Genomic DNA, 14319 nt, shown 5'->3' with positions numbered 1-14319 from the left:
TAGAGTGGGAGATGATTTTGCAGCGAGCTGGCAGCAGTGGCTTGGCCACCTGGATTTTTTTGTTGAGGCGAGAAAAGGAAGGATCCTCTATTTTTTAAGAGTGGACAGAGGTGGGTTGTCCTCGGCCAAATCTGCTTGCTTCAGGGGACAACGTGCATTCCACCTGGAGCCAGAGGAAATGTGTTCTCTCTGACATTGCCTGGGCCTGTGAGCTGCACCCCATCCCCAGCTGCAAGGAGTGCAGATTTCCCATTAGGGGGGGCAAACATCTCACCTTGAAGCAGGCAAATCTGGCCACTATCTGGAACCCTTTATTATCTTGAAATATTTAGCCCATCTGAAAAGCATACATGCAGAAGGTAGGGAGCAGCTTAGTTTCCTCCCAAACGATCGCCCCAGTGGTTTTCAAATTTTGTACACATTAAAAACCTGGATGCCGGATCACGGCTCTACCAATGAACTTGGAATGTCAGGCGTGAGTACCCGTAAAATTCCCCAGGTGGTTCCAGTGTGCAGCCCAAGTATCCCAATACCCCTCACCAAATAGACTATTCTTTTCCACATGCCTTAGGGTGACCAGCCATCCTGGTTTTAGCACTGAAAGTGCTGTGTCCTCGGAAACTGTGTTCAGTCCCAGAAAACCGGGATGGCTGGTCACCCTACATGGCAGAGACTACATTCCTACCTGAACGTATGTCTGTTTCTGGACTTTCTCATCTGTACCATCTCTGTCTGTCCAGCAACACTACCATGCCATTTCAATTACCATGACTTTAGAGTATAGTTAAATGCTTGATAACGCAAATTCTCCTCACAGTCTCATGTTTTAGATCTTTCCCAGCTATTTTCACAAATTTGTTCTTCTAAATGAACATAAGAATTACTAGGTCAAGGTCTCCCCAGTATTCCACTGAGATTTTGGCTGGGACAGCCTTAAATTATAGATTACTTTGGACAAAACTCCAATTGGAAAAGATACATGCACCCCTATGTTCATAGCAGCACTGTGCACAATAGCCAAGACATGAAAACAACCTAAATGTCCATTGACAGAGGAATAGATAAAGAAGGTGTGGTACATATATACAATGGAATATTACTCAGCCATTAAAAAACAATGAAATAATGCCATTTGCAGCAACATGGATGGACATAGATATTATCATACTAAGTGAAGTAAGTCAGAAAGAGAAAGACAGATACCATATGATATCACATATGTGGAATCTAAAATATGACACAAATGAACTTACCTATGAAACAAAAACAGACTCACGGACATAGAGAACAGACTTGTGGTTGCCAAGGGGGAGAGGGGGTGGGGGAGGGATGGATTGGGAGTTTGGGATTAACAGATGCAAACCATTATATATAGAATGGATAAACAAGGTCTGCTGTTGAGTGTAGCACAGGGAACTATAGTTGATATCCTGTGATGAACCATAATGGAAAAGAAAATGATAAAGAATGTGTGTGAGTGTGTGTGTGTATATATATACACACACACACACACACACACACACACACACACACACACACACACACACACATATATACATATATATGTATAAAACTGAATCACTTTGCTGTATAACAAAGATAAACACAACATTGTAACTCAACTGTACTTCAATAAAATAAATTTAAAAATTATAGGTTACTTGCGTTACATTAATAGGATCAGGATCTGCTCTATGTTACCATATACTTTAGTCCTTGAGTCTTACATTGGCCAGTAGGGTGTTGTATATAGGTGTGGGCATACACACCTAGGTGTGCGTAAGATGTTGTCCCCCCCAGATGACATAGAATTCAAAGTTAAGATAGTAAGAGATACTGTGTACCTTGGTTTATCCTTTGACAAGGATGTGAATACCTGCAGTGTGCGTGGCCTGGTGTCAGACCCTGGGGAGCTACAGAGACGCTACAGAGATGGTGCCCTGCCCTCTGCAAAGAAAAGGGACCCGTGTGCTCCTGTGCAAGTAACCACTAGCCCCATTGGCCCTCCACCATCCTGGTTTCCAAGGCATAGGGATCTGGTCACACCTTAGCCAGCACATTCCATACACACTTTAGGGACCATTTTGAGGAAGGCTTTTCCTGGAGATTGTGTCCAAAAGAGTGTTTGCCAAGTGCCTTGTATCATTCCTACAGCAGGTGGCACATCTGTTGCGGTTGGCTGTACTTTGTGGGAAATCTGCTGTACAACAGTGCTTGGTACTCTTGGTACATCCTCTCTGATCAGCTGTATTTTAGGGAACACTGGACACCTTGCTCTCTACCAGGAACAGATCTCTGGAATGGGCCCGTCAGTTTCAGGATTTGGGGATGGGGTGACTTGGGAGGACGCTCAGACCCTGCAGGGTCCATCTCAGTGACGGTTTTCCTGGTGTGGGACCACTTTCAGGAGTGTGGGCTGCTCTGGGGAAGTGATGTGGATCTTTTAGTGTCTAGCGATGCTGTGGAGACACGGCCACTTGTGAGCCTCTCACTTCCCTAGAGGACGGGAAGGGTGTTTCCATTGGTCTCCATTCCTCCAGCCGCCTGTCCCCCAGTGTCTCCCGAAGGGGCTGAAAGAGAAATCTTGTGTCACGTGCCTGCTGAAAATTGCCCAATGATGCTGCATGGTTTGTGGGATAAAATGCAGGGTCCTGGGCGGTGGGGTACAGGACCCTCCCAGTTTGGGCTTTGCGGTGCCTGGTGGTGCCGTGACCCACATCCCGTAAGCAGCAGCCGCGTCCTGGGTGTCCCCCTTCTCCTGGTGGTCCTCCCTCTGGAGTCCCCCCTTCCTGGGCCCCCACCCCATCGAGCCGTGAGGCTCAGGCTTACATCCCGTGTCTCTCTGTGGCACTCGGCCTGGATGGCTCCTGGCAAATCTGGTCAGTGCTGTCGTTTGGAGTAAGGAGGAAGCAGAGGCTTGTGTGTGCCGGGGAGTGGGGGATGAGCTCGAGGAGGGGGGCGGACTTGAGATGGGCTTCGAGGGGCAGCGGATTTCAACTTGAAAGGGGTAGGGCACCTCCTCATTGGCTTCATCATGTCTTTGGAATGAAAGCTTCTCTTTTTCTTTTTGAGAGCAAATAACCTGATCTTATGACCATTTGTCTTGGTCCCTTGGGCTTCTCAATCAGTGAGCATCTTCACAAAGTCATGAGTGAGACGGCCGACAGGCACATGAAAAGATGCTCAACATCGCTAATTATTAGAGAAATGCAAACCAAAACCACAGTGAGGTACCACCTGGCACCAGTCAGAATGGCCATCATTAAAAAGTCTACAAACAGTAAATGCTGGAAAGGGTATGGAGAAAAGGGAACCGTGTTTCACTCTTGGTGGGAATGTAAATTGGTGCAGCCACTATGGAGAACAGTATGGAGGTTCCTTAAAAAACTAAAAATAGAATTACCATATGACTCAGCAATCCCACTACTGGGCATATACCCTGAGAAAACCATAATTCAAAAAGACACATGCACCCCAGTGTTCATTGCAGCACTATTTACAATAGCCAGGTCACGGAAGCAACCCAAATGCCCATCGACAGACGAATGGATAAAGAAGATGTGGTACATATATACAATGGAACATTACTCAGCCATAAGAAAGAATGAAATAATGCCATTTGCAGCAACATGGATGGACCTAGAGATAATCATACCAGGTGAAGTAAGTCAGAGAAAGACAAATACGATATCACTTATATGTGGTATCTAAAAAAAATGGTATAAATGAACTTATTTACAAAACGAAAACATACAAACAGACATAGAAAAGAAACTAATGATTATCAAAGGGGAAAGGGTGGGGGAGGGATAAATTAGGAGTTTGGGATTAAAAGATACACACTAGGGCTTCCCTGGTGGTGCGGTGGTTGAGAGTCCGCCTGCCGATGCAGGGGACATGAGTTCATGCCCCGGTCCGGGAAGATCCCACGTGCCGCGGGGTGGCTGGGCCCGTGGGCCGTGGCCGCTGGCTCCGCAACGGGAGAGGCCACGACGGTGAGAGACCCGCGTACCGCAAAGAAAAAAAAAAAGATACATACTACTTTATATAAAATAGGTAAACAGCAAGGATCTAATCTATAGTTCAGGAGACTATATTCAATATCTTGTAATAACCTGTTGTGGAAAAGACTTTGAAAAAGAATATATATATAAAACTGAATCGGGCTTCCCTAGTGGCGCAGTGGTTGAGAGTCCGCCTGCCGATGCAGGAGACGCGGGTTCGTGCCCCGGTCCGGGAGGATCCCACATGCTGCGGAGCGGCTGGGCCCGTGAGCCATGGCCGCTGAGCCTGCGGTCCGGAGCCTGTGCTCTGCAACGGGAGAGGCCACAGCAGTGAGAGGCCCGCGTACAGCAAAAAAAAAACAAAAAAAACAAAAAAAACAAAACTGACTCACTGTGCTGTACACCTAAGAGTAACACAATGTTGTAAATCCACTATACTTCAAATAAAAAGAAAAAAAGGAGAGGGAAGTCTCGAATGAGCGGGGAGTTGGGGGGAAAGCAGCAGGCGTCCTGGGGGTCGTTGGGGCCTCCTCCTCCAACCCCGGTTTCCTCCTCTCTCTTTGGCAGGTGTGTGCGCCGGTCCTGACACACCAGTCAGCTGGGGTGGGGGCGTCACGTCATTTGAACAGACTCGCGTTACATCGCTCTGGTGTAAACCATGCTGGCGGGGCGTGCTTCTCGGGCTCTGACTGTCCTGTCCCCTCTTCCTCCCCACAGTGGCTGCCCGTTGGTGACAATGGCCGCGTGACTGCCCGCCATGGCCCACCGGAAGCGTCCGAACACGGCGAGCAGCATGCTGGACCACAGGGCGAGGCCGGGCCCGGAGCCCGAGAGCGAGGATGCTGAGCTGCCCCTGGAGGAGTACGTGCCCAAGGGCCTGGAGCTGGCGGCCCTGCGGCCCGAGAGCCCTGTGCCCGCCGAGCAGGGCAGCCACGACCACAGCCCCGACGGGGACTCCAGCTCCGACTACGTGAACAACACCTCCGAGGAGGAGGACTATGACGAGGGCCTCCCCGAGGAAGAGGAGGGCATCACCTACTATATCCGCTACTGCCCCGAGGACGACAGCTACCTGCAGGGCATGGACTGCAACGGGGACGGCTACCTGGCCCACGACGCGCACCACCTGGAGACGGACGAGTGCCAGGAGGCGGTGGAGGAGTGGACGGATCCGGCGGGCCCGCAACCGCACGGCCACGGGGACCAGGACAGCCCCGGCTACCGGGACGGCCACCTCCCCACCCCAGAGGTTGAGGCCTCTATGCTGGAGGCCCAGGACCAGGAAGAGGGCGTCCACTACTGTCCCGGTGAAGAGGCCTACCAGGACTACTACCCCACTGAGGCCAACGGGAACGAGGGCAGCGCATCCCCCTACCGCCCGAGGCGCGGGGACGGGGACCTGGAGGACCAGGAAGAGGACATCGACCAGATCGTGGCCGAGATCAAGATGAGCTTGAGCACGAGCAGCATCGCCGGTGCCGGCGAGGCCAGCCCTGAGCACGCGCCGCTGCGGGCACCCGAGCCGGGGCCCGGGGGCCCCTCGGAGGCCTGCCCGCCTGCCGAGGCCCGCCGCGGCCCCAGCAGACACGAGGGCCGGCCCAAGTCCCTGAACCTGCCTCCCGAGGCCAAGCACCCCGCAGACCCCCAGAGAAGCTTCAAGACCAAGACCAGGACCCCCGAGGAGAGGCCGAAGTGGCCCCAAGAGCAGGTAGGACCCTGGCTGTCCCCAGGGAAGGGGATGGAGGGGCCCGGAGAGCAAAGGTGCTGCTGTAACCTGTAGATCAGAATGTGTGCCTAGCTCTGCATCCCCTCAGTTATGTGTGGATGGCCCAGCCACTCCTGTTCACCCATCAGGGGCCTTAGTTAAATGTCAAGAAAATCTGGTGGAAGGCTGACTGGCAACCAGGGCTCCCAGGAGACACCCCAACCCACCCAGAAGAGGTTGGGTCTTAGTGTGCCTGCCCTGGATCTGCTCACGTGGGGGTGGTCCCTGTGACGGTTGCCCCTCACCAGGGGGTTTCTTCAGGCTGGCCGGACTTCGGCAAGGATGCGGGGCTACTGGCGAGCGCAGGCAGCTGCGGCCGGTGGTTGGGGGCAGCCTAGCGTCGAGGGGCAGCGACCTGAGTGCATTTCACTGGGGATGGTTTTATTGGGTGACACTTCTCTGAAAGCCTGGGGGCCTTGGCCTGATGGGCAATTAGCTGTAAAAAACGGTTTTGCAAATGATTATTTGAAGGTTTGACAAAGTCTTGGAGAAGAGATGTATGCTAATGAGGCCAGTGGGTTTAAGCGTAACTATTTTCTTTTAATTATAGCAAAGTGAGTGTGTATTCTAATGAACACTCTTGACAAGCTGCCTTTCAAAAAAACTTACGTGTATATAAAAAGATGTGAATATTAGACGCATGTAAAGGAACTTCTGTTTAGCTAAATCTGTGGACAAATGAGAACGAACTGCTTTCATATTTTTTAAAGGCTTCATTAATATTATTTTTTTCCCAGAAGAGTTCATGCATTTGAAAAGTATAGATAGTGAGAGCTCGTGTTTGGGTAACAAGTCCTATTGACTCACTGTAGGTTTCTGGAACTTCCCTTTGATGCTTTTTTAAAGATCGTTAAGCATAAATTGACTTCACTTTCGGGGTGTTCCTGTCATTTGATGCCATTCTGTGTGTGCTGGGGGCTCTGGGGTATAAAGAAACTGCTGTGCGCTAGCGGATGTGGAGGGTGCCCCCCAACAATAGCGGCGGCTCTGGGGTCAAGGTCTGGGCTTTAGGGAACAGTACTGCTGTCCTGCAGTCCTGGCAGGGCTGGACTCACCACCCAGTAGCGGCGATGGTGCCGCAGGTCAATGTGGACCACGCAAGGCAGATGACGTGCTGAGCTCACCAGGACAAGTGATGCCCGGACAAAGTTCTAGTCGAGAGAAATGATCTCTAGGGCATATGGTGGGGAGTGCACGAGACCTGATGTTGGGCTTTACTTAAACCACATGCCAGTTTGAGTGAAAATGCAGCCCTTTGGGTTGGAGGGCTGGAGGTGGATGAGGGTGGAGGTGGGGGCCCAGAGGAGGTCTGTTCTTCAGACGTGGCATTGAGTGGAAGGGCAGGTACCTTTTCTCCCCAAATAGAGTGTTTCCTTGAAACAAATGCTCTCTTCCAAGACCCCGGAAAGGCTCATTTATGCTGGTTTATTATTGCCTAGCTTTTCTGGCTTTATTCACTCATTCATTCACAAGTTAATTCCATCAAGGGGAGAGGCTGGCGATTCCCAGCTCAGGGCGGACAAGGGCCCCCGAAGAAACTGGCCTCCTCTTGAGGGCTCTGCCCTGGCTGGGTCATCATGTCCTGTAGACCCGAATGGCCCATCCAGATGAAGAACACTTTGAAATTTGATCAAGTTGAGCCGCTGGTGACAGGAACCGTCTTGAAAGCAAGATGTGTGTGTGTGTGTGTGTGTGTGTGTGTGTGTGTGTGTGTGTGTGTGTGTGTGTGTGTGTGTGTGTGTGTGTGTGTGTGTGTAAAGAAGGAAGTTCCCTGGGAAGTTTGGCAATTCCTTGCTTCAGACCACAGCCTGCCTTTCTAAAAGGAACCCCCTTCTACCCTGGGAATATCCAGGCCGTGTGGCCAGCAAAGTCCTGGCCCCCAACAGGTGCACAGGGTGCTCCTGGGTCCCACGCCAGCCCCCCCAGTACTGTGCACACAGTGAAGGCTGTGGTGGAAATCACCTGAGGGAGAAATGGACAGCATCAGCCATCTAGGTGCCTAGACTGTTGGTTTGTAAAGCATGGTCCACGGCCCAGCACCACCGGCGGCGAGGACTGCCAGTGCCAAGCCTGCATTTTGTTTTGTTTTTTTAATTAGTTTTTATTGGAGTATAGTTGATTTACAATGTTGTGTTAGTTTCTGATGTACAGCAAAGTGAATCAGTTATACATATATCCACTGATTTTTACATTATTTTCCCATATCGGTCATTACAGAGTATTGAGTAGAGTTCCCTGTGCTATACAGTAGGTCCTTATTAGTTAAGGCTGCATTTTAGCAAGATGCCACATGCAGTTTGAGAAGCAATTCTTGGAGGACTCCTGTTGGAGGAGAAGTACATAGATAGCATCCCTCCTTTCTTCCCCTCATTTCAAAGCTCGAAAAGTTATGTCGTGGGTGCTTCTAAGAGTGCTGAATAGCACTTCACTCAGTCGCTGTATGGACAACAATATTACAATAGAATTAGAAAGGGGACTGTGGTTCCCACCTTCTCAGACTCTGGCACTGAGCATAAACAATGTCTCTAGCTGCCATCGTGGTCCCACGTGTGCTTCTGCCATCCTGCTTTTAAAATCTGACATGCTGTAAATGTTGCTCCGTGTTGTCCTATCATTTTCATGATCTTTTTTGCCAACCTTTGAAGTTCAGGCAATGGGCCATCTAATTGATTTATCTGTACATATCCTGCCGTGGAGTGTGCAGGTTGCGGATGGCATTTTCTTTTATATACGAGACTATACAGACCTCTTTGTATGAGGGAGGCAGGTTTTCCTCCTTTGGATTTATTACTTGAGGATAAATTCCCAGGCTATGCATGAATGCTGACCCCATGATCCTCTTGTCTGATACTTTATTTTTCTTCTATGAATGGTTGGTGCCTTTTATCTTTTGGGGTCTCGATGCTTTTCCATTTCCTAGCAGCACTTTACGCGTGCACCACAGATGTTACTTTTTGCTGCAGATGTTTTTCTTTAGCCTCTTTTTTTTTTGAAAAGGCTCCAGTTTGCAGTTAGAGCTGCCCCCATGCTGCTCTGAGGAGACTGAGAGGTCTGAACAGGGGCACGCAGGTCTGGAGAACCTGAAGGAGGTGGACTTGGCGTTGCGGGAAGCTAGGGTGTGATCGTGGGGAACAGAGGAGACCCGCATGTGAGTGTTTTTACAGGAAAAAAGTTTTTTCAAATCAATGAAAGTTTATTGAGGACATTTTGGAAAATAGAGGCAAAAAATATTTTGCCCTGTGACATTGTAGAATTCCAGCATCGAGTTTTCATTTTGTAGTAGCCTACATGGGGAAAGAATCTGAAAAGGAATATATCTATAACTCAAGTGACTTTGCTGTACACCTGAAATAACACAACATGGTAAATCAACTATACTTCAATAAAAAATAAATTAATGAAACAACAAAACAGGGCTTCCCTGGTGGTGCAGTGGTTGAGAGTCCGCCTGCCGATGCAGGGGACACGGGTTTGTGCCCCGGTCCGGGAAGATCCCACATGCCACGGAGCGGCTGGGCCCGTGAGCCGTGGCCGCTGAGCCTGCGCGTCCGGAGCCCGTGCTCCGCAATGGGAGAGGCCACAACAGTGAGAGGTCCGCGTACCGAAAAAAAAAAAAAAAAGTTTTCAAATCAAAGAGACAAATTGCCTCTCAGGATTTCCCCGAAGCATCTGCTTAGAGGTGTTCTGTAAACAAGGTGTGCCTCATCCTTATTTTTCATGGATTCGGTATTTGTGAATTTGCCTGCTCACTAGAGTTTATCTGTAACCTTAAAAACCTATACCCATGGCACTTATGCAGTCCTTCTCGGACACGCACAGACAGGCAAAAAAATTGAGTCATTCAACACGCCAGTTCCCAGCTAAGTTTGAACAAGGAGATGCCCTGCCCTCTTTCAGCTCATACTATGAAAAAGTGTCCTTTTTGTGGTCCTTTTAGTGCCGTGTCTTTTGCATTTGTGTGCTTGTTACTGGTGATAGAATGACCCCCAAGTGCAGTGCTGAAGTGCTGTCTAGTGTTCCTAAGCGCAAGAAGGCTGAGACGTGCCTTTTGGAGAAAAACACGTGTGTTGGGTGTTTCATTCAGGTGTGAATGACAGAGCTGTTGGCCGTGAGTTCAGTGTTCACAAGTAACAACATGGTACATTCAGAAAAAGGAAGAAGAATTTGCCGATCTGTACCTGGGGCTGCTCCACGGAGTGCTGGAGTAACAGCTACAGTGTGTGAGGGAGTGATGGAAAAGTGGCTAACTTTGTGGATTTGTGAGATGACCACCCATTCAAAAACATCTTGTTATAGGGCTGAAACCCTAACTCTGACCCTAGCCGATGAAATTGACAGTCTTGTTATCCCGGGTCAGGAAAATGTGAAACTCTTCTCAGCTAGTGTTTTATTATATATACTGGATATAATTAATTATTTATGAGTAATACATGGTAAATAAGGTGTCTTTAAATAGAAACATACATAGAACAAGGTCATGTATGGATCGGTTGATGAAATGTGGGGACCAGAGGCTCAGGGGAAGCTCACCCTGTATTTCCTCTGGGAACGGTGGTCCAGGATCCCCTCCTTCAGGGTTCATGGCAACTTTATTGAACATCACAGCCACGAACAAGGAGAGCTGACCGTATCGGGTTGGCAGATGACTTTGAGAAACGCTGCTGCAAAGCCTTCCCCTTCCTAGAGATCCCCTCCGTGCTCACATGGGTGCTGCCTTCATCCCAGACGCCCAGCGACGAGGACACCGCAGCCCTGCTCCACTCGCCTCTCCCGAACACTCTGGAGCCTCGAGCCCTTTTCTCTCCCCACAGGAATACACCAACCAAAGATGCACATCCTCGGGGCAGAGGGCCAGACCATGTGACATCCCAAGACCTGTCCCCGTATGGCTCAGTCCCAGGATGGTCACCATCAACCCACAGTGGTGGGAAAGCTGTCACCTCTGTCACCTGTGGGACCCGTGGCTTCTGAGGATTTAATGTTTCTTGTTTTGCCACTTGTGGAGAACCCTGGGTGACGGTGGAGGTGACGCCGGTGTGGGTAGTGACGGCCAGCACCGTGGTAGGGCTTTATGTATATGATTTGAGTGAATCTTAGAGCAACTGGAAGAGGTAGGGACTAGGGTTATTCCCATTTTACAGACGAGGCCTTTGAGACCTGTGTGGGGTCAGTACCGCATCCATGGTTACACAGTGTGAGGCCTGAACAGTTTGTTAGGGCAAGTCTCGTACCTGTGACCCTGGGCAGCTCTAGAAGAGGTGATGCCGAGCTCAGCGAGGGGGTGAGTGTGGGTGAGTTTCCTCTTGCCCTGTCATCTGTTTACTCGTTATCCGTTATCACGAGACCTGACGGGCTCTACCGTTCGTGGCAAGTGTGTCCTGGCACCAGCAAGGTGACCGGCAGACACTAGACCTCCGGCCTGTAAAACTGTCGCAACGTCCTGACTTCATGAGGGCTCAGGCCATAGATGAAATCAGTCAAGTAGAGATTTTTCATGGGGCATTTTTCTTAATTTTGTTGAGCTTTGGTGACATGAAATATTGATTTTTTTTTTTTTTTTTTTTTTACATACAGCAATTAAAGGATGCATGAGTTGGGTCCAGCCAGATGCATATTGAATATCCAGATAGAATGGCCATTCTGCATCTGCCAGGGTGGTCCTCTGCCCTTTGGCAGCGAGGCCGGGAGTGTGGAGGGAGGACCCCACCCGGGCTGGTGTCACAGCTTAGGAGGACCGGGCGAGTCCTCAGTGCACCTCCTGTGAAGAGGGGTGCCCCCCATGCTCCTGGGGGCACGGTAAGAGCATGTTTGTCCAGCACCAGAGATCGTGGTTCCGTGGGTCTTTGGGGTGCCTGGGGTGACAGGCTCTTGTGGTCCCTGCTGTGCGTCTGTGTTTGGCAAGGACTCGCTTGTGACAGCTGTTGTGAGATCAGGTCCTCCAGAAACACCTGCTCTGTGCCCGAACTTCTTTCAGAGACTCTCCATCCTCTGCGCCTTGTAGATTCCTAGGGTTGCGGCCTTCCCTGGCCCTCCGTGCCCCTGTGGGCTGGGTACACATCAGGGCTTCAGTGATCGTAGAGATGGAGGCTTCAGATTTATGTGACCACCACGTGGAACAGCTCCGCACGTCTGGAGGGCAAACCAAAGGCGTGTTTTGATTCTTTGGGATTTTCATGATTTCTGTTTATTATCAGCCCAGCCAGTGCTTTCTAGAAAGAGCCCTCTGACAATAGAAAAAAAGAAAGACCAATACATCGTAGTCAACTTAATACAGCAGTTAGAGGGAGGTGTGATCCAGGGCCCCGAGGCCACATCACACACACGAGTGTTCAGCCTTGCTCCCTGTGCGGGCGCCTTTGCTGTGATTGGTGTTCAGTCAAGACTTGCTTTATGCAGGACCTTTGGAGATGGTGGCAGGAATGCTGACACCAAATAGGGAGGGGGAATATTAGGGGCAGGGGCAACCTTGGTCTGCCCTGTGTAGGGGGTGATGCTCCCACTGGGCTCACATGTGCCTTGTTCAGCGACGTATGAAGCAAGTATGAGCACCTGCTTTTTGTAGAGGACCCCCTGGCCCTGAGGGGCCGAGAGAAGAGCATCCTGGGGTCGCTGGTGCCCAGGTGGAAGCAGGTGTGCCAGGGACCCTGGTGCTTGCAACAGTGCCCAGGTGGGAACAGTCTGCCCAGACCTGGCCCCCAGGCTGGACCAAGCTGGAGAAAGAGTCCTCGGGCAGGTGCTGAGGACAGGGCTTGCGGGGGGTGGAGGGGGGGAGGGGTGTCCAGGAGCATGGCGGGACAGTGGAAGGTCCTCAACACCCCCGAGGCCTCCGTGGAGCGCAGCTGGCCTCTTCCTTCCTGCAGCCCTGCTCCAGTTCTGCAGCCGTCCCCACACCTCTGCCTGCCTGCCCGGGCATCAGTCCTGGACGTCCCTTTGCTCACGGGGAGGGTGCATGGAAGGGTCCCTGGGCTCCTGTGCTCCTCCCCAGCCTCGTCCCCGCCCAGTGCGCCTGCTGTCACTAATTCCCGGGACCGCCCTGGAAAACGAAATCCAGGCCTCGGCATCCTCAGCCCCTCGCTTGGTCTGCCCGAGCTCCCAAACTTGACTTCTTGGAGCCCATTTGCCGAGTCAGCGCAACGCCCTGATGTGATTTTTATGAAGCCTCTTGACCTGTGACTAGAGGTGGCTGTTACTTTCATGGAACAGTTCATCTGGCAGGAATCTGGGCTTGCGTCAGGGCTTGTAAAATCTAGTTAAAGCGGGGCTTCTAAAACACTGTCTATTGTTTGGGAAAATCACGTGAAGCCCCTCCCCTAACAGTAATCTAGAAAGTTCCTTCCCTGCCCCCCTCCTCCACCCTCGAGAGAGTTGGGGCTAGTGGTTAAGAGCGCAGATGGCAGAGCCAGGAAGCCTGGACCTCCCTCCGCTGCACCAGCTCCTGGTTCGGGAATGTTCTGGACATGCCACCTGGGGCTGTGGGAGCAGAGCTGATTGGGTCAGTATCTGGCAATGGATGGTGAGGGGCGTGGAGCGCTTGCCGTCAGGATGAGGGTGCGGGTCTTACATCCGTGGGAATCTCAGGAGGTGGGGGAGGCAGTCAGGTGAGGCTCTGCACGCAGACTGGACCGTGCTGGGCCGGGCAGGGAGCAAGATGATGTCCCCATTTTCTGGGGTGACATCAAGGGAGGGACGAAGCCAGCAGGGTGAGGCAGGATGAGAGGAGGCATGGGACTGGCCAGGGACACCGTGGAGACGGGTGGGGCCTGATGGGTGGGGGTGACAGGTGGGATGGGAGCAACTCCCCGGGTGCCCTCAGACTCTCCCCTCTCTGCAGGCCCTCTTCAGGTGCCCCCTCTCCCCGCAGGGATTTCTTGGGGGGCGGTCCTCACATCCTCCTGGTGGCATCCTCAGCCCCTTTCTGCTCTGGATTCCCTGATCTGGGGGGCCGTGTGGCAGCCACACATCTCCAAGGGTGCCCTGATTTTCTCACACTCGATTCTGAATTGAAAGTTAACTGAGATCCCCGCTTTCCAGGCAGATGAGCTGGGCTCCAGACCACCAGTTTCTCTCTAATTCCAAACGCCATCCCTCCTTTACCCGGGGTTTCTGAACGTAATTCCCACTCCCCACCTCCTGGGCTGGCTGGCGTCTGCGAGCCCTCCCACGCAGTCCGTGCGAACTGCACTTACGATGTGCCGGGCCCTGGGGGTGCAGAGATGAAAGTGACTTAAGCCTGCATCGAGAAGCTCGTTCTAGAGGGAGACAGACAGGCAGAGACTCACCATGCATCCGGGTGGGGCTGGGTGATCAGCAGAGACCCCGCTGCCCAGCCCATGAGTCCCTTGCAGGCTTCCTGGGGACGGGCTCCCGCGTGGGTGATAAGTAGAGAGGTCTCGGGACTTTGAGGGGGGGCTTTGGGAAGTCAGCTGACCAGGCGGGCTGAACGTGGAGGTCACGGGCGTCCTTAGCATGCAGTGGGGTTGGGGATTGTGACGGGGGCCAGAGCCCTGGAGGAGGACAGGTGGAAGGTGAAGGACTGGATTGAGGATGCTG

General features: G+C 51.7%; 1 protein-coding gene across 2 annotated transcripts in view; it reads left to right on the top strand.

Moving 5' to 3' along the window:
• The window catches only part of APBA2 (amyloid beta precursor protein binding family A member 2), a 189759-nt gene that overhangs the window by 122043 nt on the left and 53397 nt on the right, over nucleotides 1–14319 (top strand). For both annotated transcript variants that reach the window (XM_079909861.1, XM_079909860.1), the window contains one exon: nucleotides 4722–5712. In XM_079909861.1, the coding sequence (XP_079765987.1) occupies nucleotides 4762–5712 (951 nt within the window). In that variant the 5' untranslated portion in view covers nucleotides 4722–4761. The remainder of the gene's footprint in view (nucleotides 1–4721; nucleotides 5713–14319) is intronic.

Source organism: Stenella coeruleoalba, assembly GCF_951394435.1.
Source record: "Stenella coeruleoalba genome assembly, chromosome: 2".
Lineage (NCBI taxonomy): Eukaryota > Metazoa > Chordata > Mammalia > Artiodactyla > Delphinidae > Stenella > Stenella coeruleoalba.
Note: the sequence above shows the minus strand (reverse complement) of the source record. Positions and strands in the feature narration are given on the sequence as shown.